Source organism: Dipteris shenzhenensis, chromosome 19 (genome assembly GCF_047967505.1).
Source record: "Dipteris shenzhenensis isolate YYH24624 ecotype China chromosome 19, Dip_SZ_1.0, whole genome shotgun sequence".
Taxonomy (NCBI): Eukaryota; Viridiplantae; Streptophyta; class Polypodiopsida; order Gleicheniales; family Dipteridaceae; genus Dipteris; species Dipteris shenzhenensis.
The window spans coordinates 1,583,451-1,607,623 of NC_141614.1; the positions used below are offsets into that span (position 1 = coordinate 1,583,451).

Genomic DNA, 24,173 nt, shown 5'->3' on the forward strand with positions numbered 1-24,173 from the left:
GCACATGCATACATGTGCATATGCAAGTGCATGTGCATGTGCATGTGCATGTGTGTATCCATGTTTGTATGTATATAAGGAAGTATGTATGCATGCATGTTTGTATGTACTTACACATCTATGCATATTTTGTATGTAAGTATATACTTACACATGTATGCATGTTTGTATGTATGTATATACTCACACCGATATGCATGTTTGTATGGTACCTACACTTGTATCTATGTGTAAAAAGGGGGAAATGAATGGCAAAGAATATGATTTCTCAGTTGTTATATGACTAGCATAATAAGTTTTTTGAAAGAAGAACAACAATTTTATTACATCTATTGAATATGTTGACAAGATTAAAAAGCAAAGTTTTTAGAGTTTTGATTATTAAAATCCTAAAATATGGCATCTAGTTTACATTGATGTGTGACTTTTGATATACCATGTTCAAAAATGCATGTCTCTTTTTTTGAAGCACCTCATATCGTGCTTCACGATTGATGTTTTTGTTTGTTCTATAGATTCATCTCTTTACATCTCATGCTTCATATGACGTGTAGCATCATATTTTAGTGTGTTTCATCTTAAAATTTTAAATATTTTTTTGGTGATTTTATAAGTTCACCAATATGAACATCATAACATAGTATCAATATGAGGTAGGTAAAGGTTTTGACTCTTTTGTTTTAAGGGGTTCATCCCTCGATGTACAAAATGCTAGGCGCTAGGAAAACAAGACTTCAACGAGTCTAACATTTGTTATAGGTATTGATATACACATTGTTTTTGTCTTATTTCATCAAAGAGGAAGGCTTTCCACTACGTAAGCTTTAAAGTGTAGGTTTCCATATACATGCACGCATATGTTTTTCACCCTCCAATGTATGCCTCTTGGTTTCTGCCTCAGTTTGATTGTAACTTTTGTACTTTTTTACCTTGCATAAGTTCAATATTTCCAATTTTGTTTTGCAATCATTTATAATATTAGCACAAGGCTATGAAAGTGTTTATATAGACATTCCATGTTTATTTTTTGAAAAATCATGTATGGATTTCTTTAAATTTATATAAGGAGAGATGCTTTTCAACAAGGGAAAAAATGTTTAGATTCCTCTATATTAATGAAGAAGAATGTTTATTGATTGCTTAGCTTGTATGACCTTATTGAAAGTGTATGTGCATGTTAAATTACAAACCTTTGGAAGGATTTCATGCCAAACAATGATCATGGAGCTACTGAGTAGTGGTAGTGCATAAAAGCTGGCCAACTTGTAGTGTGAATGAGATGCCATGAATTGGGTTTAAGCTCCAAAGTTGACTTTGGAAGGTTAGCTATATATATAGGTTTGGTTAGATTTGGTAAGTTTTGTGACACTGGGGGTTTAAAGAGTTCAATTGTTGTTTCTTGTAAAGGTGTGATTGTATGCCCCTGGGTTGGGTGGTCTTTGGAGAATATGGTGAAAGGCTTTGTGATGTAGAATGCAAGCTTTGCTAGCGGGCGGTTGGATAGCTCTTGCCTTGGGAGAGAGAGAAGATATATTGAGAGGGACACGGAAGGTAGAGAGTGTGTGGAGGGGAAGAAAATAGAATCATTTGGGAACAACAAAAGGCGAAAAAGGCCAAAAGGAGGAGCAAAGAGGAAATCCTTGATATTTAGTTAGGTTAAAGAAGGTAAGGAGATTGATTAGAGGGTGTTAATAATGGGAGGAAGCGTCGGCCACCAAAACAACGTCATTCATTATTCATTTGACTGACTTCCTTCCTCATCATCATTCATCATTCATCATCATTCAAAATCCTCCTCCTCGCTGCTCCCCTGCTGCTTTGCTTGCCCCTCCAATGAACCAGAGCTTGCCCTTGAGATAGGTCCTCGCCAAGCTTGCTCCCAAATAGTTGCCCACTCCGGGTACTCTTTCGTCATCAATTTCTCCCTCAATTGCACCAACTCGACTCTTTCTTTCTTTGCAGTCTCCTTCAGCTCCTCCATGCACGTTTGAGTTTTCGGAACTCTCCCCCACTGGCCGCACCGAACGACCCAACATGAGCACGCCCGGGCCTGCCCCAGCTGGTCCAGCCAAACGGCAGAGCTCCACCACACCCAAACGAGGACCTTCTCTTCTCAGGAAAAAGCCGTCTTCTGAAAATGGAAGCACGGGAGGGCGCAAGCCTGGCGCGACCCTGCGATCCTCGTATGAGACTCTCTTTTCATTTCAATTCCTGAACGATTTTGCTTCGCTTATTTGGAAGAATTCATCTATTGCTTGTAAAGATTGGACACTTTCGTCGACTAATTTAATTTGTACAAATCACCCTGAACGATGACTTGCACGATCCAGGCCACTGAGCTGGAAACTTATAGTAGCCCTTCATGAGTTAAATAAGTTCTTCGTTTTTCGGAGGTACCGTTTTTATTGTAGGACGATCCGAGCCAAAACTAGGAACGAAAAGGTGCGACTTTGATGACCGCAAGAAAGATCAAGAACACCTGCCTTATTTTGTATCAAGATTGGTTCATTCCTTATGGCGTAAATGTTTCTGTGTGCCGTAGTTTATTCGACAAGCACACCTTATTTCTTCGAGCAAGCTCATGAATTACATGGCAGAGAGAGGCCGGTGTGATAGCACGGGTATCATTGGTCTCACCGAGAAAGCAAGGATATCGAGCCACTCGCATTCTTTTACAAGCTTTTCCGGTTCTTGCAACGATACCTACTCGCAGAGTGGGAGCTGGCCTACTCAAGCCTCTGGAAAAGCTTGTACCGATCCCTGCATTCCCATCTGTAAAGTTGAATCCTTCCATCATCCAGGGTACTGATAGCTTTGTTTCTAACGTCACGGAGGCCCTACCTCTGTTAGTCGCGACTTGCGATACTGGGCTTTATTTCACGTGTAGCCAAGAGAAGGGCAAGTTCTCTTAAGGCTGTTTGATAATAGATCGCCAAAGCTGTTTCATGACTGCGTTGCTTCTAGATAATTCATTGTAGATAATGCAATCAAACAGTTCAGGTTTGATACATATCCATGTCGGTGAACTTGAAGGTACAACGATGGGAATGAAGTAAACCAATGCATGTCCTCAATGTAGATATGGCGTTTCACTGGTGATTAGGTGCTTCTCACGAAACAAAATTGATGATGCCCTTAGAAATGTTTGTGTGATCAAGAAGGCATAACAGGGGTTCCTTCAGCAGCCTCAGGAAAGTTGAGGCATAGACTGAGAAAAGTTTTGAAGCACTGGCCCAGATATGCGATCTGGAATTACTTGAGGGAGCCAGAATTCAGGGTGGCATGACGTGGACACAAAATGACCTGCTTCCTCTCTTTTTTCTCTGGAGAGATAGAGGCAGTAATAACAAGGACATAGAGAGAGTACATGATTAGGAGGTTAATTGGATAACTAATAAAGGGGAACTCAGCGGATTTTTATGCAGCGCCTAAGCCCTAGCTGTGGAATCTCCCTAAGAGTAATAGAAGTTTTGAAGGTCAGGGGAGTACCTTCTGAGTGGCACCTAGAAGATTATCTTTGATGGTGGCTGCAGACTGCAGTTGGTAAGACTTCCTACATTAGGGGAACTTTTGAGTCCCGGCTCAACAGCATCACCGGGCTGGAAGGATCCTTGAAGGAGTTGCATGACGGTTCAAGGGCTCCTGGTTTTTTAATTAACATTTTTGAAATAGGATGCATGTTTAGCCAGAGCACAAATAGTGTTGTTTATGAAAGTAATTCCTTCATAGAAACATTTTGAGATTTTAAACTGCAGAGGGTATGAAACTGCTGAGGCTTGAATTATGAAGATGTATAAATTAAAAAGGAATAGGGTGATAGTATAGTAACATGATTAGCGAGGTGATAAGGCTTGTCCCTTTACTCAAATATCAACATATGTCAAGGTGAGCCGCTCTTTCATGTATGACGTATTTTTTCTATATGTAATGAAGTGATTGGCCCCTTCTTGCTGAAGAGGGGAATCAGGCAAGGGTGCTCTTTTGCTCTGACTGCCCAAGGCCTTCATTTCAAGTGGCTTTGGACCCTGGAGGGCCTTGATTGAAAGTCCTAACTATGGCTTCCACAGAAGGTCAGCTGGCTTTAAAAATATTTGCCTGGGTCCATTTTTAGGCACACTTCCTAACTTTTACGATGAACTGAAAGTGTTGTCTAGGTGTCCCACTAGGCGAGGTCAGCATGGTCTGGATGTGTCGTAGTGAAAGAAAAGAATACCTCAGTATTCAACATGTCAGGCTTTCTTGAAGATAGGTTGTCCCTGTCACTATAGGGAGGACTAGTTCCCCTTATCTTGGCTGCAACAAAAGAAGGGAGCTTGTCTGAAGTTTTGGGATTGATAGACTTTCTTTGAAGGATTTCTAATTTCCTACTTTCCTGGTTACCCATCCAATGTTGCATGGAGGCTGCACAATAAAGGCCTAAAGGCATCTGTGGAGACAATGTGGCCCAAAAGCTGCAGTAACCATTTCATATGGAGCCTTCTGAAATCCATTCAACTTAGACTATGGAAAGTCTCTGCAATTTGTGCTGAATGTTTAGAGTGTCTTCCAGAATAGACTAGGGAATGTGGGGTAAACAAGAGATAAGGACCAAACATATTTTAGCTATAGCAAATGTTCCTCCAAAGAGAGGACCTGCTCTGCCATTAGGCAAAATTCTTCTCATTCTGTAGAATGAATCATATCTCTACACTTGGAAGGTTCTACTGCTAGTTGCTAGTAGTAGCTAGCTAGGGAAACCAGAGAAACCAGATAGCAGGCATAATAGAAATAGGAAAGAAAGTTATGTGTGAATTTGGAAGAATCCAATAGGACAAAAGGCTTTCAACTATGGAGAGATAGGTAAAAGGCTTTCAGAGCAACCAAAATCAACTATCCTTAGAGAACCTTGTTGTAAAAGCAAAAGATTCCAAAGCCTTGTGGATGCTGATTTAAGACATTTAGTCACAGCTGATACTCTATTTTGCTTTCTACTAAACTAAGAGACCTTTTGATGAAAGGCACAAAATTTCGATTGTCTTGCCTTTAAAAAGCTATTGACAATGGAATCTCAAAGTTGGCTTTTCAAATAGAAGAAAGTTTAGGAGTTCAAAATATCTTATCGGCATGGAAAGGAAAGATTTTGAAGAAAGTTGCTTTGAAACTAGAAGAAGTCTCTTCAGTTAATTGCTCAAAGCAAAGTAATTATCTTTCCAAAAAAGAGGAAATTTTTCTCCAAAAATTCTATAGGAAATTTGTCATATTTTATATGGACAAATTTCCATTATTTTTGTTTTAAATTGCAAAAATCTTAACCTAGAATGTCTTTGAGTGAATTGAACTCCTCTGCCAAAACTTACGCCCCTACCTTAGTTTCTCAAAAGGATCTGATCTCAAAACGCCAAACTTTTTGTAAGTGTTCAGGGTTTGTTTGCAATCCAAGTATCGTTTTTTTTTGTGCTGCTTGGAAGTCTTACAAGATTCCAAAAAAGCCAAGATTTATTGCTGCTGCTTGTAGGACTACTTTGACAGATGTGTCTAAATGGCTAAGCTACTGCTTCAAAGCCAAGGTTGCTTAGTGTCCATGAACTTTGGAGGGACTTATTAAAGGAGGCAAATGTTCCTTCACAATCAAGCTGGAGTTTAAACGGCTCCATAGAAGTGATTCCTATTATAAAATTTTTAAATTCCTCTCGGGAAGTGTCTGGATGCCTGGTCATTTAACAGTTGGTTACAGTCTTTGTGGAATGCTTGGATACTTTTACAGTTGGTCATGGACAAATGGTGCATGCCTTAGCTTTGCCTTGGCACTTGGGTACTAGTGTGTGCACTAGGATGGAATGCAAGCTATAGCCAAGGTTTTGGCTTGGACAGTGGAATTGCCCGTGGGGCAGAGCACAAGGGAGAGCCCTTGTTGTATGTACCAATTTCATTCCTAAAGAAATAAATAAATACCGGAAGGGGCACCAAGTGTTTGGGGCCAGTGTGGTGTCTTGTACTTGATTTCATTGAGCAGGGGCACTCTAGCCTCCATCCAGTTATTTCTCAAGTTATTCTAAGTGGTATTGTTTAAAGTTAAGTGGTTGGAAATGATGCAATGTGGCAGTGAATAATGAATATGCAATGCAAGTTATGGTCTACTGCCCTTTAGGAAACTGAAGGCCAGTTACATAAATGCCATGATTGTAGGAAGCAAAGGAAGAGGAAGAATGACTTAGTTGTTCGGTTTCCAGTTCAAACAACAGACAAAATGGAGGCGGCGGGTGTAGCTTATGTAGCTCCTATGTGCACTTTATTCTACTCTAGTTTGGAAGCTAGCAAATAAGGAATAATTTAAACATCAAGCACCACTGGCTTGGCAACAGTAGAGGAACAATGATACTGTCATATGAGGCGAGGAATCAGAAATGCATGACATGCTTTGAGCAGAAATGTAGCAAGATAACTAGAAATCATTTAGAGATGGCAGTCACAACGAGTAGAACTGAAGGTTGGTACATAAGATTGATAGCTTGTAGAGCGGCTTTATGCCTTTATTCAGGATTAGAACCCACACTTTGCACCTCGACCTTCTATACAATAGCAGCAGTAGTTTCAATCTATGTGTGGAAATCCTTTTTTTCATGGAATCATTCAGAGTCCAGATGGCTTTGCTTCAGGAGTGCTCACGATATGATCTAGAACAGCCACTCCATGTAACATGTCAGCACCAAGCTCAGCAACGAGGCAAACCAGCAGGGGTGCAAAGCAATCGCATGGAGATAAAATGCAAGTGCTGCAAGAAATCTGGAGCCTTCACAATTCTTAGTTATGAAGCTCATTGTTGCAAGGTATTAAAGCCCACAGAAACTTTGTTCTGGACTGCGGCTTATGGAAAAATGCTTCCCTGCCACTCGTAGGAGCCTGTTTGAGATGAGGAAAAAAACGGAGTCTATGCGACGTCCCTTGGCCAGAAATAAGGCGGTGTTAGTGCTCTCGTTCCTCACAATGCTCCTGAACGTGACGGCAGAAAGACCAGCTCCATGTGGCTTCAAAAGATAGTAGCGGGAATTGAGATTATGGCGGCTCCTTTAGGAATCGGCAGCAGCTATACTTGAGGCAGGAGCGCAATATGTGAAGGTCTGCGAGGCTGATTAGGGCGAGCTACCTGGGCTCTGATACCAATTGCAAGAGGATGGTGTAAAACGTGTAGAGTGAGGAGATCTGAGAGGACAAGTAATCAAACGACATGAGGCAATGCACTGATAATGATGGATTGATGTAGAAGCCAAATACATGTGCCAATTTTATAGGCTGGATGGCCTTATCTTTTCACACACACACCTCCCCCATGATGTCTCCGGGATGACGTCACACAACCATATCAAATCATATCTAATCTATACAAGTGGCCCATGTGGCTCACTTAGGGGAAAGAGGATGTAACCAGATGTAGATGTAAAGAGACCCCACTCAGCACTCTCAGGCTGCTACGATGAGTTCCCCTCTGGTAACCCCTTTCATTTAATGTAGTATTCTACCAAGACGATATTTCTGAGGATTTTATCTCTGTATCCCGAAAGATATACTCTATCTACCCTGATTCATCCATGGGATGTAATTCTGTAGCAAGTAGAAGATCTTCTCCCACATGCTTTTTAAGCATGGACAGATGGAATACATTGTGGATTTTGGTATCCAACTGATAGGCCAAATCACCTACCCTCTTAAGAATTTCGTACAAGCCATAGAATATGCGAGCCAGCTTAGTGTTGGTATTACCTTTTAATGAAGCAGCAACTTGAGATATATCCAGTCTCCTTCCTGGAGTTCACCATCTCTTCTCTATCTCATCCTTTGCAGGTTGATTAAGGAAAGTTTGATCTTTGAATGTGGAAGGTAGTTTAATGTGACCTCCATATAAGGCTTTAAATGGGGACATCCCAATGGAAGTGTGCCTTGTGAGTCATAGAATTACAATAGAACTCTGGCAAATATAACCACTTATTTGTGACCTTTGTGTGTGAAAACAAATGCGTCAAATATCTTCGAGCCCATTTAATTACCGTCTCAGTTTTATCATTAGATTAGGGATGGTAAGCTTACTTGGGGCAACTTAGTACCCATTTGAGAAAACAACTCCTTCCAAAACCCACTCATTTAGCATCTTGTCACTAACTACTCCTGAGGGAGGTCATGAAACCTGAATATATGTTCCATGGGCTACTTGAGAAGAAGTATAATTTAGTTGGTCCAAAGTGGGCTGTTCAGCCTATCCACAACCACCGTTCCACACTTTTGCTATGGTGGGCAAACCAATAATAAAATCCATGCCACTTACCCTTTGAAATTGGTAGGGGATCTAACAGACCTGCTGGGTGAGTATTGTCAATCCTGTGTTGCAGACACAATACACGACAATAGAAGCTCTTTTTTACATTATCATAAGTCTTTCCCAAACCAATGTGCTTTGCCAAGGGAGAACTATGCTATTGTTCAAGAATGAGATTCTTGAAAGCAGAATGTGGGACCTTTTAAACTTTGTTTAGGTACCATAAAAGACCATTCTTCAGGCGTACTTTGAACAATTCATGTAATGCAGATCTTGTAAGGCAACAAAGATAGCAGCAGTCTCAGGATGCTCCATGTCATGAATCCGGTCTTTGTAAATGTTGGAAATCACATAGCATTAACAAGTCCATAATCTGGGCAAAGTGTCAGCTACTACATTTTCTTTCCCTCCTTAATATTCAATATCAAAATCATACCCTTATATAAACTCCAGCTACCTTCTCTGCGTAGGAGTAAGGCTCCTTCGGGATAAGAAATACCTTAATGATCTATGGCCTTTCCGTACCTTGAAATGTCTACCATACAAATATTGGTGCCATTTACTGATGGCATGTATTTTAGGTTCATCACCTTCCTTGATCCTTATTTGGTGGTACCCTGACTTGAGGTCTATCTTGGAATAGTATCTAGATTCCTTCAATGATCCAAGAAATCATCCACACCAGGGATGTGGAATTCATGTTTATAGTCACCTTATTTAACTCCCTGTAGTCAATGCATAATCTGAAGGTACCATCCTTCTTCACCAACAAAACAGGAGAAGCAAATGGAGATTGAGTATGAGTGATAAAACCTTTGTCCAACAGCTCCTGGAATCTGCTTGGCAACTCATCTTTCTCCGTCTTTGATAAGGTATAAGGAGCCGTCTTGATGTGCTTTGATTCTTCCTGCATGATCAACTTCCCTCTTGTGAGGGAGACCATGAGGGGCTTCCTGGAAAATATCCTGATACTGCTGGCATGTCAATATCTGCCACTTTGAGGGAGACCATCTTGAAAATACCTGATACTGCTGTAGCATCCCTAGCATGTCAATATCTGCCACATTGAATTCCTTGGTTTTTGGTTATGAACAGCCTCGAGCTTCAAGGCATAAAGATTGACATCTTTCTTGAGGATTCTTCTCATTTGTTTGGCTGTTACTAACTGCAACTTCTGAGAGTGAATGCCAAATAAACACATTCTCTAAGCCTTGTTACTGAAAATCTTTGTCATGTTCTGTAAATTCATAGTGAAGTTACCCAATATTTGGAGCCAGTCACAGCCAAGTATGACAATGGGACCAAGGTACAAAGCAAATAAATCAGTAATGCAGTAGTAGTCTGAAGAAAGCTGTATTACACGCGAGGATAGACCAACTAACAAAAAGCTGCAGGTTAGATCAAAAGTCATACAGCCTGCCAGGTCATCAAATTCAGTTACGTCTGCAAAACATTTGTAACGTGCAGTCTCCTATTCTCACTACCAAATTGGACAGCTCTGGAAGAAAACTACAGCTAGATAGTGAGAATTTCGAAGCCAAGAAATCACTGGGAGGTTTGGACATATTTAAAAAACAAGTTTTGTAAAATGGTCTTAAGGGAATATTTGAAGCTCAAGAAAGTATGCTTTAGTTGTTATGGCTATCCCATGGATCACTCCACTTGTTTTTTGTCTATTCTTACCTTTCTTTTTGGTAACTCTGAACCTTTAGAATGGATGTGTTTTAGTCTTATAAAAATATATATATATCAAGGATAAGGCTACTTTTTTTGGCTAATAGTAGGGCTGTTATAGTATGTGAAGGCTATGGTCCAAGACTTGTAAGGGAGCTCTGATGTACTAAAGACTGCATGCATCATATGTTTGACTAGTTTGGTAATATATCCCACCTTCTCATTATTAATTTACGAATGAACCTTGTTGACAGGTCAGGGTCAAAGGAGCGGACTGTGAAAAGGTTAAGGTTGTCTAAGGCACTGACTATACCGGAAGGTACAACGGTTTTAGATGCTTGCAGGCGTATGGCAACGCGCAGAGTAGATGCTGCACTGCTTACAGACTCAAGTGCTTTATTGTGTGGAATTATAACTGATAAGGTGCTTAGTATGATTTACAAATGTGGGCTGAGTGTTTTTGGTGCTCTTTTGGATGAAAAGTATACTGTTTGTATTTGTGAGGGGCGCTACCGTTATAATGTTTTGTGACTTTCATTTTTTCAATTTGCCTATATGTTTCATATAGTGTGACACATCACATGTGGTGTGGATACAGGATGTGGCAACCAGGGTGATAGCAGAAGGTCTGAAGCCTGAGGATACTTCTGTTTCCAAAGTCATGACAAGGAATCCCTTATTTGTTATGAGTGACACTTTAGCTGTAGAAGCATTGCAGAAGATGGTTCAAGGTAAGTGTCATCCCGTAAAGCATGTGCTTGCCAATAATGTTGATTTTTGGAGGGCTCTCTTTGTGTAATTTGTGATTCTACAGGCAAAAAGCTTTCTGGCTTGTTCGATTGATTGAATATGATAACACGTCCTGTGATTATTTCTGCAGGGAAGTTTAGACATCTTCCTGTGGTAGAAAATGGTGAGGTTATTGCGCTTTTGGACATCACCAAATGCCTTTACGATGCTATTGCCAGAATGGAAAGGGCTGCAGAAAAGGGGGATGCAATTGCTGCTGCTGTCGAAGGTGTAGAACGTCAGTGGGGTAACACAATTGCCGGTTAGTGCCTAAAGAAACTATCAGACAATTGGTGAAAGGCAGATTCAATCCTGATAAATGCTGCTAGCATAGCACTTAAGGAGAAATTTATCCTTAGTGTGTTACTCCAGGAAACAGTTTTCTTGTATCTGAACTGATTATTTACACCTAGTAACATGTCATGTTTCAGCTCCATCAAATTTTGTTGATATGCTTCGTGAAAAAATGTTTCGACCCTCTTTAGGATCAATTATTCAGGAGAATTCCAAGTAAGTTGAGGTTAATAATCTTGGAATACCAAATGCACAATTTTCCATGTACTAGGAGAGAGAGATTTGGGTTTTATGTAAATGCAGTCCTTTCTGAGACAACATGTTGCAAAAGGCAAAGGCTTGTGCTGTGGTTTCCCCCTTTTATGAAGCCTTGATCTAGTGCGGCTTGTGCTGCTAGAGTTGCAACCGTGTCACCATCTGACACGGTCTATATGGCTACAAAGAAGATGCGGGAACTTCGAGTCAACTCAGTTATCATTACGACTAACAACAAACCTCAGGGGATCCTAACGTTAGTTCTTTTTTGCATCGATTTCCATACATTGTAAAGACCTTTTTGGATCGAATTTGTTTCCCTCATCATGACTGACTATATATTCAAACATTTGCATTTTCAGTCTCTGAATGATGGTCTCTTCTTAACAGTCGTCGGTCATGCATGTAGGTCCAAAGATGTTTTGATGCGCGTTGTCTCTCAAAACCTTTCACCTGATTCAACCCCTGTTGAGAAGGTTTTTATTGTGTTCAATGTTAAGTAAAGTTCTATATCTACAGTGTCATGATCTCCTTTTTCTTGCTTGGTTTATTGCCCTGCAGTAATTACTGTGATTCTTTGGGTGCAGGTTATGACTCCTAGTCCAGAATGTGCAACTATTGACACAACCATCGTGGATGCACTTCACACTATGCATGATGGAAAATTCCTTCATCTACCCGTTGTGGATCGAGGTAATACGAAGTCAGATTTGTTTTTATCAGGGAAATTGGCTTTTGCTTTTGCGAATTTTACATAAATTGACTTATTCTGTGCCTGCTGCAGATGGGTATATTGTAGCATGTCTGGATGTGCTACACCTTACACATGCTGCTGTTGCAACTGTATGTTATTCAGCTGGAATACCTGGAAATATTTGGAAAACATTCATGTGCATTTTATAGCAGAGAGTGAGACGTTAGAAGTTAGAAGTTTGATTTCTATATTTGACAGCATTTACAAAACACGCCCACCCACACACGCGAAGGTGAATGAGCGTACATAATTTTTTTTTTAGTGTCAAAGCACTATTCAATTTATCAGCTAAAAGTTAAAATAAAAGATGCGAGTCTAAGCGGAAGACACACACAACTCAGAAACAGCAACAGAACTCCTGCAACTGATTGTGAAGGAGCTCTCCAAGATCACGGCGATCTTGGAGGGACAGAATAAGGGAGCTTTTAAAGTAAGTGAAGCAAGAGTAATCGGCAGGATGAAAAACAAGATGTTTCCATGCTGTATAGATGGTCAGAAGAGGGCCATAATTTCGTCCAAGCAAGGAGGTGGTGAAAGCATAATATACTGCCAAAAGTCTTGACCAAATCTTTGACCTGGAAATCTGATGAGTAAACGTGTTGAAAGATTGAGAAGAAATTGATGAGCAAAGGGGCAAAACCATACCATGCGGGGAACTGTTTCCTTCATGCCAGAGCATCCTCTGCAATCTGGTGATGCAGTGTTCCTGCGGGCTAGGAAAGCCCCAACTGGCAATGCTCCCACCACACAATCTCCCGAGAAATACCTTTTGCTTAAGAGGAAGGATACTTTTCTAAATACGTGAGTATATTACACCACCGCTGTTCAGGCTTGTTTAGATGCCATACACGATTGCCATGTTGCTTGATCTAGGGGAGGGCAATAACAAATGATATGCTTTGGAACAAGGGTGGAGATGAGGCCTCCCTGGAACAAATAACCAATCATACTTGTTGCCTTGCTTCCGGGAAGGAGAGTAGCATGCCATACATATATACGGCTTCATCTATGACAACCCATGCACATCAAGAAAATAAGATCTGTAGATACTGGGGATATCCTAGCCTCATCTAGATGAATATCAGGTAGAAAAATAGATTCATTTGGAAATCAAGAAGTGCCGGGCCCTATTGAAAGCCATCCATCTCAAACCATTGCCCACTTCTGCTCCTTGTGAGTGATGTCCTGCTACTGTAGGAGAGTCTGCCTCTCCTCTAACTCAGCCTCCTCACGTAGATCTTTGGCAAAATGTGAGTTCTCGGTGGGAAGTGCGATGAAGAGGTTAGTGTACCAATCGTTTTGAGGTACAAACCCTTCAGTTGACTTTCAGGTGTGTTTGAGTGTGTAGGTGGAGGGGTGCTACGATGCGAAGCGGATTGTGTTTGTGAGGTGGAGAGCTTTGGTGTCTGTGTCTGGTTGCTCATCTATGTACTACTAAGAAGTAGCGAGTAACTAGCATGAATGATCAAAGTCACACAAGTAATATTTGATGGCAGTGGGCCAGTGGATTTCTTGTATGGGTTGAGGAAGGGTCAAATTGAAGATAAGTGCGAGAGGTCAGCTCTTGACGTAAGGGGATGCACTTTGAGATAAAAAATTGTTCATTGTGCCACCATCTAGTTGATTGGGTTCTGCTTAGATGTGGACCCCTCACCACCCAAAATAGTATATACGTCCTGCTGGCACCTTTCAATCTTTGTCAGTCTGCTTGCTCTCCTACAGCTTCAGCCGGCTACGTAGTGATGCCCTGTAAACAGACCTCCTTGTTGCTCCGGTGGACAGCCAATGGGGAGGCACCTTTTGCTCCAGTTCCTTGATTCAGTGTACTATTCTTCACCTTGTAGATGATCTGGTATGACCGAAACAAAAGGTACTTCATGTGCTTGCAAGCAATCGTAGATAGTGACATGTGATTTCTAGATGTGTTTTCTGGATGCCTATTGTGTGGCGTCCTCTGCTGCTCCAGACCGATGCACAATATGAGGCTCACACACAGTGGTTGCTGGGCTGCCTGCTGTGAGGCTCTGTGAGTGAATGAATGCCCAGGGCTTGGGCCCTTTTTATAGGGATGGAGGCCCACAAAACAGGCCGACCCAGTCTATAGACTTGCTGACCAGTCTGCAGACTGGCCCGAAGTGTCTGCAGACCCAAAGAGCCCCCAATCATGGTGTCTGACTGTTGCGCCTATTTCTGGTGCTGTTCTGGCCTGCCCTAATGCTCCGACTTGCTGCTATAGCAGCCAGACTGTCTGCAATGCCCCTACCAGTCTCCAGACCTATCTGCAGAGCCTATAAGGCCTCCCTTTGAGGAGCATTTGCTGTCGGCCCTGGTCCTGAACCTGCCCCAACTGTGAGCCCTTCTGCCCACCATCTAGGGCTAGTGCTTTCCTCTAACAGCACACCGTTCTTGCTGTACATGCTGCCCACATGGTAGCCTGGATGCTGCTCATGTGGCATCCCTGCACTTTTTGTTAGATCTGCTCCCATGGCAGACTTTTTGTCTGCCCACGTCCCACTTGGCATCTAACCTAAGCTGCTGGTCTACCTCCCCCATGTTCTCCTCATTTGGAGGCTCATAGGTGGGCAGGTGACCCTCATGATCTCAACATCTATGAGTAGAAGCTAGAGGCAATGTGAGCGTAGGAGAGGCGACAAGGAGGTTTGAGTCTACACCAAATCATCTTTATGTATGGGTTTCTTTAGAGCTATGTTAGCAAGTCATGGGCCTATATGGAGAGATAGGGGCTATAGGAGTATCTAGAAGGGAGGGCACATGCCTATCCAAGAAAAATATTTTTATTGGTCACAAACCAACATCACTAGACTTTGTCATCTGATACGGAATGATGAAAAGCTTCTTGATTTCGAGCTTGCCCATGATACAGCATGAGCAAGCACCAATCCATGATTTTGTGGACACACCAACATGGAGAGTGGAACTAGGCTTCACTTGGATTGGGGGGGTTCATAGCTAGATATTTGGGATGCCAAGTAGGTGTGGATATTAGCTACACTCAACAGTTTTCTTTGATTCTAGAGTCCTTCAAGTGAAAATTGTTGCATTAACGTGCAACGACCCTAGGTTCGTCTTCGAGAGCTCTAGTTGTCAACCAAGTACTCTTGGTTTTGTTGGCTACGTTGCATCTTGCTGAAGCTTTCCACATTCTTGCATTTGCCAACTCAAGAGGTTCATTCATTTAGTTCTAATGTGATGGCACAATTGGTATGAGAGACAAGGTAGCATGGAATACCATTTTCTCACCTACCCCATGTGGGCGGAATCAAACATCATTGATCTTATTGTTTCCTTTTGTTTGTGCTGGTGTTTCATTTGTTTTCTTAAATCTACGTTGGTTTATCTTTATTTCCTTGTGTTAGCATGGCGTTTTTTTGGGGTGTGTTGTGGTGCATATTTAAGCTGACGGGTGTGGCATTGGCCCTTGTCCCACAGAGAGCCACGCCTAGGAGACCATAGTGGACCATGTAGATTGGATGACATCAACACTCTATCATGGTGCTAGCCTCCCATCACCCAACTACAGCGAGCGACCCAAATATGCCAAGCATTGATGCTAGCCACTGTCTCCCATACACTATCTTTTGCTAGAGATACATGGCGCACTCGTTCGGGATAATTGTGGTCCTCGATCAGGGTCATTGTCTATCCATGGATGGCGAGGTGGGGTCAATCGAGAACACATGTGCCCCCTTCATGAGCCAAGCTACCATCCCCCAAGTGAAGTCCCTCTCCATGCGCTGGGTACTCACTACTATCCTCAGAGCTACTGATCAAATCCTCTGTGCTGCCGGGCATCCCCACAAGTAGTAAGGGATCGTCTTTGTCATGCCGTCTGTACAACAAGGACATCTGCCATCCACCCTCATCTGTTCCAACCAAGGGCCAATGGGTAAGCCCCCATGTGCTACCATCATAAGAAATAGGAAATCTTACGTGGTTGCAAGTTGGACTAGAGGCATGACCAGAACCAGGGAATGATCTCCCTGGGCACCTCTTGCTCGACCCAGTGCCGCTCCCTCGAGGGAGTCCATGCTACTGCCTCTAACTACAAACGGCAACCTATACGGTCGTGTAAGAGAAGAAAGCCACCTCTTCCACCTTGTCAGAGTGACCTACTCAAGTGGGCCAGGATCGCTCCCCTGGATCCCAGTGAATGTCCTTGAGAGGACGCCCCTCCTATAACCGTAGGCGCCAGTGTGCTCCCTCCGTGTCCGAGAGAACCGTATCCGATTCAATGGTCCAGTTCTTGCCTAGCTGTCCCACAATCATGATCCTCTGCCAAGTAATCCCATCCATAGCATCCTCGTCCCACTCATCACTATCCAGCTCTGCTAACAAAAGGCCTCCCTCCCCTACTCTGGAGAGCCTATGTTGGAAGCGGCAAAGAGTCTACTTGAGGAACTGTACCCCGGGAGGCACTCTTGTTCGTGAAAACTGCCCAGACCAACAGTGTGGCGTCTAGGTGGTGCTCAATCCCTCCCACCACGAGTTCGACATCGTTGCATCTATCTCTGCCACCGTGGCCCCGGCTCCTTTTGATGTGTGACAATGTGTGGTCCATCCATAGCATCCTCGTCCCACTCATCACTATCCAGCACTGCTAACAAAAGGCCTCCCTCCCCTACTCTGTAGAACTTGCGCTGGAAGCGGCAAAGAGTCTAATTGAGGAACTGTACCCTGGGAGGCACTCCTGTTCGTGAAAACTGCCCAGACCAACAGTGCGGAGTCCAGGTGGTGCTCAGTCCCTCCCACCACGAGTTCGACATCGCTGCATCTATCTCTGCCACCCTGGCCCCAGCTCCTTTTGATGTGTGACAATGCCTAGTCTCTATCCTCCTCCATAGGAACCAAGCATGGAGTGAGACCCCTGGGCTAGTGGCAATATCATTGTCTGCCATGCCACTCTAGCTCGAGTGTTCTCCATGCTGTTTGAACATGGCCAAAGGAAATTGCATATCAGATGTTTGAGCTGCCCCATGCAGCCTCTGTGAAAATACCAGCAAGAGGCTATGTAAAAGTGAAAATGCTGTCCAAGATGCTACGTTCTTGGACGAACCCTGTCTAAGTGTTGTGGATGATGTCCACAGATGTGGCCCCAGATGTAGACTCAAGACCTTGGCTAGGATCGTGTAGGGCCTAGGCTGTGTCAAGCAGGGTAATCAACCTCCACTCGTGCAGGTCTACTTTGTCGCCCCCTTTCGGGATCAAACAAATCCATCCCCTAAAAGACTATATTGAAGATCTCCTGGAAGGCCTGTTGAAGGGGAGTACAAATGTGCTCTGAGGTACACTTGAAAAAAGTCAGCGTCAAGCCATCCTCTCCCACGCACTTCTGCAAAGGAAGTGTCTGGAGAGCATCCGAAATCTCCTGATTGGTAAATGGCATCCCTAGCTGCCTGCTCATGCTTTGTGACACCACTGAAGGGATGTGATTCTAGACAGTCAGCCTAGCGACAACCACCTAGGGGGACGACGACTCTAACTGGAATAGTCTCTGGTAAAACTCAATGGTCATTCTAGCATCTTCTGGGGATCCAAATGCATAATGCCATCTGAGCCTCTCAATCGCTGCAACTAAAAGAACGCTTGGTCATCCCGTCACCCTACTGTACCCACTTGGATTTGGAGGAGTGGTAGGAGAAATCTACCCGATGTAGCTCCGTATCCGGGAGGTCCAAACGTGCACACTCGTATTTGTCTACCAACCACTTGGATTCCGGGTCTTACTCTTCCAGCCACTCAATGGAGGCGAGGTCTCCCTCGTAGCCAAACATCGACTACAAATAGCTGGATCAATATGTTTGCATGATAAAAGCTGTCCAGGTAGAAGAACCCCCAAAAGAACTCACCATAAAAAGACCTGTTGTCGAAGAGGGACCTTGGAGTGCCAAATGTTTTCAATCTTTTCCTCCACGATATGACTGGATGATGCAAACCCCAAATCCAATTAGCCCTATCTGATGCCCAAGGTGGAGATAGCAGAACTTTATATAGAGATGACACTGTAATATGAGACAGCTTCAAAGGACGAATGGACGAGTATGCTGGAAGAAGAGTCCAATCCTGAAGCCTGTCTTGAAGTTCTAAAGGCAGTACTGGCTGAAAAGGCTGAAGCATCCGAGTAATGGCTTGCTGTACAGGACGATAATGCATTCCTAGACCATATTTTTCAGCAGTCAAAGGAAAGGATAGAAGAGTGCCATCATCATGAATGACATCTGCCATAGAGGACATCCTCATTTGGGGGCTTGCAGGTGGGGCATTGACCCTTATATTCCCACACCTTCCTTGCCTTTCTGAAGGCCTTTTTGGCTGCCTGCAAACAGCTCTTCTGTATGATTTCTCCCTCCGGCAATGGGGCCTCATATAGGGTATCCAGCCCCCTGAAGTTGACCAACTAGCCCAGCTGCAGGCCGGCCCAATTAGGGCTGGCTGACCTGCTCTTTAGGATGGCCGACCTGAACAGGCTGACTAGGCCTATATAAAGGCCTATTCCTGGCACCTTTTGGCTGTGCTTTGTCCCAGCACTTCTGCTAGTCTGTGTGCCTAAGCGGGTCTTTATGTAGCCTCATATCAACTTAGAAGTGGGGAGTTGACCCCTTTTTTTTAGACAAAGGGTTTGCATACTTTGTCTCGCCACCTCGAGTGTAGCTGGGTCCATGGGATCTTTCACGTTTTGCCTTGTCCCCTTATATTCCACATCAATCGAGTAGTTGCATGCGAAGCCTCCACCTACATGGTTTTTTGCAAAGCGAAAATTTGCTCAGCATAATCCCTTATGTTCTAGAAAGAACTTCCACTTCTCTCAGGAGAGAGATTTTCTTTTCATGCTGAACAAACAGGCATACGCAACCTACGGGACCATCAGTGCTTTGTCTATTGCTCTTTGTTACGGGGATGGGACCCTATGATCCTCAATAGACAAATTTGCTGCTACTTTTCAAGGGAAAGATCTCGTGGTGTATTCCAAGACACATCAGAGTCCTGAGAGAGGGCTACCCATAGTACATGGGTACATGTGGCTGACAGCTGTGCACATATTGATTGGAGACCCGGACAGATGGAGGCATATGAGGATCAGAGGAGTGGCAGTGTTTTTTGCTCCCCCCTCCAAGCACAGATCACTGTTACTGGGATCTATGAGCATGCTAGATATATGTTGAGTGGATACTATTAAAAGCGCCACCGTCCAGGGTTTGGTGTGAAAAACTCAATGGTGTCCTTAGTCTTAATGAGTCCTCCACTCCACTTCTCCACTCTCCACCAGTCCTCTCTCTTGTGCTTGCTGTCCTGCACATTTTAGCCAGCCACCCTGTTTTTGAGGGGCTCATATGTCTCTGCATACTCAATGAATCGCTTCCCAGTCTGTTCCTACCTGCTCTAATTTGCAATTTCAGCTAGAAATCTAGACTAGGTTTCTGCACCTTTCAACCTTCCCAGAACCTTCTCTCAAAAGTCCTTGGTGGCTGTCCTCAGCAGTCCCCGTTTTGTCCCTAGCCATCCTTGTGGCATACTGCTCCCTAATATTTAACAGGCGTCACTTCCCTCGTCCTTCTCATATGGGGGTTTGCATGTGGGAAATGACGCTGACATTCTGACAGGATCATGGGATTGCAGCTTTAAGCTGATCGCCATAGTGTACTCCGGCTCAGTCATTAGTGCTAATAGATGATTTGGAGTTCATGTGCAGACGTGCAGTTTTTCATATATATTAGTGCTTGTAATATTAATGAGTTTTCATACAGAAGGTAGGGGCCTTAGATTTAGGCTCCAGCTCACCAGGAATGTTCAATGAACACACTTGGTCTTTGTCTTTCTATGTAGGTGGGTAACACTGAAGGGAGTGCAGATCTTACAGGCACAATGCTGCAAAAATTCTGGGATTCAGCTTTTGCCTTGGAGCCTCCAGAAGATGATGAGGACACCCACAGGTTTGGTTTATGCACATGTCTTAGTCGTGGTCACTTCAAAAATTAGATGCAAAGAACAAAATATCAAAGGACACTTTAGTTTCTGGAATTACAGTATTGCAGAGATGTCAACTAACTTACATTGTTTAGAGAGGATTGGAAGTTAAATGCTCAGTCACGTGCCTCCTCTATTCATCCTTCCTTAGACTTGTGAAGCAAATCTTTGCCTTTGCCTTGCCTTGAAAGCATGACATTATTGAGGAAGGGAGTCTTATTTCTTTCTTCCTCTCTCGCCCTTTTGTGTTGTTTAGAAGGCAAACTATTATCCTTCTATGAAATGCCAACTGAATAATATAAGGAAGTTACTGATGAGATTTTGGTTGGCTACTATTCGACAGTGATATCTCAATTACAAAGTCATCTGCAGATAACTTCATTCCTGATCCTATAAAATATACGCCAGTAGGGTTGGGGAGTTCCTTTGCATTCAAGCTGGAGGATTCAAAGGGGCGTGTCCATCGTTTTAACAGTGGTAATGTATATTAGATGAAATAAGACTCTTTGTCTTCGTGTATGGTTCTCACTAGTGAAAACATGAATTACATACTAGAGCTGGAACTTGAAATGACCAGGAACTGAAAGTTTGACTGAGCTCATATCTGCCATAGTACAACGAGCTGGTGATGATTTAAAGGGAGATCAAGTTCCTCATATAATGGTAAACCTGTCTCCTTTTTGACAGCATGACTGGTTGTAGATCAATGCATTGGAGTCTTAGTTTATGAAAACCATGTGATATGTTTTATGTTGCTGGAGGATGCATAGAGTTTTATCTTGTGGAATTTGCAGCGGCTCTCATTGAGATGTTCAATTTCAAAGAATTGGAATTTATCATTTTGCAGTATGAAGATGATGAAGGTGATCGAGTAGTCCTTGCTACAGACAGTGACCTTGTTGCTGCAATAAGTCATGCGAGGTTGTCAGGCTGGAAGGTAGGTGATTCTCCCTTGCATCTCTAACATGCCAATTGTACAGGTTGTTTTATGAAATGAACAGTTGTTATTGAGCATAAGTAGCAATGGTAAATGGTACAGGTCTGCTTCATCCTAGTGCAAGCCCTCATTCCGTAAATCTGGATATTAGATAAGGGTCATCTGCCCTTCTGTTACTCGTAGAGTTCTAGCTCAGTAATCCATATCGCATGTGGCTAACTACAGAACTAGTCTACAACTGATCATCCTTATCCTTATTGTTGTGGCTGTATTATTTTCTGTAGTTGCCAAAATTCTCCAGCTTCAAGGCTGTCTTATCTGCTCACAATCTACCTCACTGCACTGTTTGCAAGCATTTGCATTGGGCACCTTTTAGGTTAGAAACCCTTGCCCATGGTGTTTTGCTTAGGCATTTCTTTCACAGTTTCACAGGCTTGCCTGCACACTTTTTTGTGGAAGAGAGGCTTAGTTGAAAGAGATCTCCATTATGGTTTCACGACTCATCTTCTCGTACAGCTTGCATTCAGTTCATCCGGGGTGCACAAGTGAAGTATTGGAGTTCTTGTATGGCTGGGTTGATAAGTGTGTCCATGAGTTGAGCTAGGGAGGTGCCAAAGGCGGGTCTCCTAACCATCTTCAAGCCAAGCAGGTAGGTAGTGGGTGCTCTTCTTTGCTTGTTCTTCTAATGGGTTAGAGAGAGCATAAGAGGTAGAGGTTCATAGTGAAGGTGGAGGAGGATCTGGAGGACATGTCGATACAGAAGTGGAATCTTGTGGTTGAAGTGGTGAAAGTAAAGGAATGGTGGGGCACACCAGGATGGGTGGCTGGAATTGGAGTTAATGTGGAGGGAGAATTGTTGAGAGCATTGGAATTTGGAGGCCACCATATCAAAGGACCAGCTGTCTGCCTTTGGGTAGTGGGAGTGGCTAGTCCTCAGAAATCAAAGGATGTCAAGGAGGTGGGATGGGAAGTAATTTTTGAAATTGTAGGGTTGGGATGCATTTCCATGGGAGTGTGGGAAATGGGGAGCAGTAGTTAAGGTAGGCAAGAGTGGTGCTGTGAGAGGGCAAGCCAAAATGCATGACCGTTCCATGATCTAGAATGAGGCATCTGGGTGGAAGGGTCTCGCAGCAAAGTCTGCCAAAATGATGTCATGTGGCTACATCTCTTCTTCCGAATCATACGAGATAGCATCATGCTTGCTGCCAGGGTATCATATCAAGAGTTTGATGATCTGCAACGTCCCGCCATTGGAAGGGTGGCTTTAGCTGAAGTAATTCCCTATTCTAAGGAATTTGGGAGAATCGTGTAAGCAAGTGTGGTATTTGCATCTGACTCTAAAAAACACCCTAGTTTAAGAGGACTATCCCTGCGAATGAGCAAATGGTTCCTCGTCTGCATGGCATAATCTCTCTCGCCAAGCCTCCAGGATGGCTGTGTCGATCTTACCTATATGCCATCATGCCCCTCCCAGGTGTGAGAGACTCAAGGGTTGCTACTGTGCTGGCAGCTATGCATGTCTGTCCTAGGACCTGAAGGAACTTAGCTGGGTTAGAGTCCCACTGCACACCACTTATCTTGCAGGACCCTAGTATAACTCCCACTCATCTAGTGTCCAGTCTATCACAGGATATTAAGAATCTCATTGGGTTAATGTGTCAGCATCTTGTTGAGTGGGTAGCGGTCATTAAATATTGTTATTTTACTTTGTGTGGCATTGATGGGGTTTAAGCCTATAGATTGTTTAATTACAGGAGACGACATGCAAGTTGGAACTTCATAGACCACTAATATAGGAATACTATTTTCATGTTTATATGTTTAATGGTCAATAATGGCGCATACAAGTCTTTGCTTAACCTTTTATGGCTGCCTGACTAAAGGGTCTTAGAGAATATGACTTGTGTCATGCACACTGTGTGGCCTGCTCCGTGTGGAAAGACTTAGCTTGGATTTCATTTGGCATGATTTTATTTAAATTGCCATTTCCTTACTAGTTATTTTCATATAATAACTTACATATGTATGTAACGCAATTTAGCAAGCCTTCTGTGACCACTTCTTTCACCATCTTCTGCATTCAAAAGTCCTTCTTAGGCTGGGAGATTTGGAATGCTTCTGGTATGGCCCCCCCTTCCTTCCACAGACACATTTTTTCAAGTGACATCCTTGTATGCTTATATTATACGAAGCAGTCCCCAAAGAGGGGACATGCAATTACAATGTCAGAAGATATCAGTATAAGCTAAGTAAACAGAGTAGTCTATCTGACGAATAGACAGGCAATCATAGAAAGATTGCCCGAGTGACATCCGGAAGTAGTGAAACTTTGAAAAAGTAGAATCTCCAAGGACTATGGTTTCTGTTCTTTCCAGAGAGTCCAAAGTCCCCAATATCGAACCCAAGTGAAAACAAGATCGAACGCTTGCCTCTGGCATGGGTAGATCCCCAAACACACTTTTTTTGGGTGAAAAGTTAACACCCCCCCCCAAAACACACACACACACACTCTCTGTACACATTCCATGATCTTAAGGAATTGTAAATCGTGCTTGCACATATGCCTGTATGGGCATGTTTTAGGTGGTGCTTTATTTGTTGTGCTTTTGCATGTAAATGTGCATATTGGCATGGCTTTGTTTATGTACGTTCTGTGGGGCCTTAGTATATCAGAATACTCATACTTTGAAGCCTCTTCTAATGGAATGGGTCATATGTACAGGTTTTGAAATTGCATTTAGATTATTCTGATGGAGAAAAGAAAAGCCTGCCTGTACAACCTGAAAAACACACAAAATCCAGAGCTGTTGATTTTGATATGGAAATGAGACGAGACAGAAGCTGGGGATCTCAAGCATATACTGCTGCTGTAGCGGGTGCTGCAGTTGTGGTTGGCATAAGTCTGCTTATGTACTTAAAACGACCTAACACATAGTTTGTGAGGTCAAAAAGCATAAAAGTTGAGACATCTGATGATGATTTTCTTAGTGCTATTATTTGTTTTACAGCGCTAGGAAGGGGAGAGCCTGGATAAGCATAAGCAATTATTTCAAGAAAATTAAACATTGTTCTCTTTTAATTCTTCATAACTGCTCTGTCTTTGAAAGCTATGTGTAAGGGATCTTTACGCAGTGAAAGGCTTTGGGGTTGCATTTGATGGGACAACTGAGCCCTGATATTCTACCCCTATATTGTTTAAT

The 24,173-nt window shown here is 43.0% G+C and overlaps 1 protein-coding gene across 1 annotated transcript; it reads left to right on the plus strand.

Moving 5' to 3' along the window:
* Positions 1 to 1,757: 1,757 nt before the first annotated feature.
* On the plus strand, positions 1,758 to 24,173 carry LOC147889906 (CBS domain-containing protein CBSCBSPB3-like). The gene is made up of 14 exons (XM_087390181.1): positions 1,758 to 2,183; positions 10,216 to 10,384; positions 10,560 to 10,692; positions 10,842 to 11,012; positions 11,182 to 11,260; positions 11,442 to 11,555; positions 11,709 to 11,775; positions 11,887 to 11,992; positions 12,084 to 12,142; positions 19,896 to 20,002; positions 20,380 to 20,513; positions 20,614 to 20,699; positions 20,884 to 20,973; positions 23,696 to 24,173. The coding sequence occupies exons 1-14, from the start codon at positions 2,035 to 2,037 to the stop codon at positions 23,906 to 23,908; spliced, it is 1,677 nt and encodes a 558-aa protein (XP_087246307.1). The 5' UTR covers positions 1,758 to 2,034; the 3' UTR covers positions 23,909 to 24,173.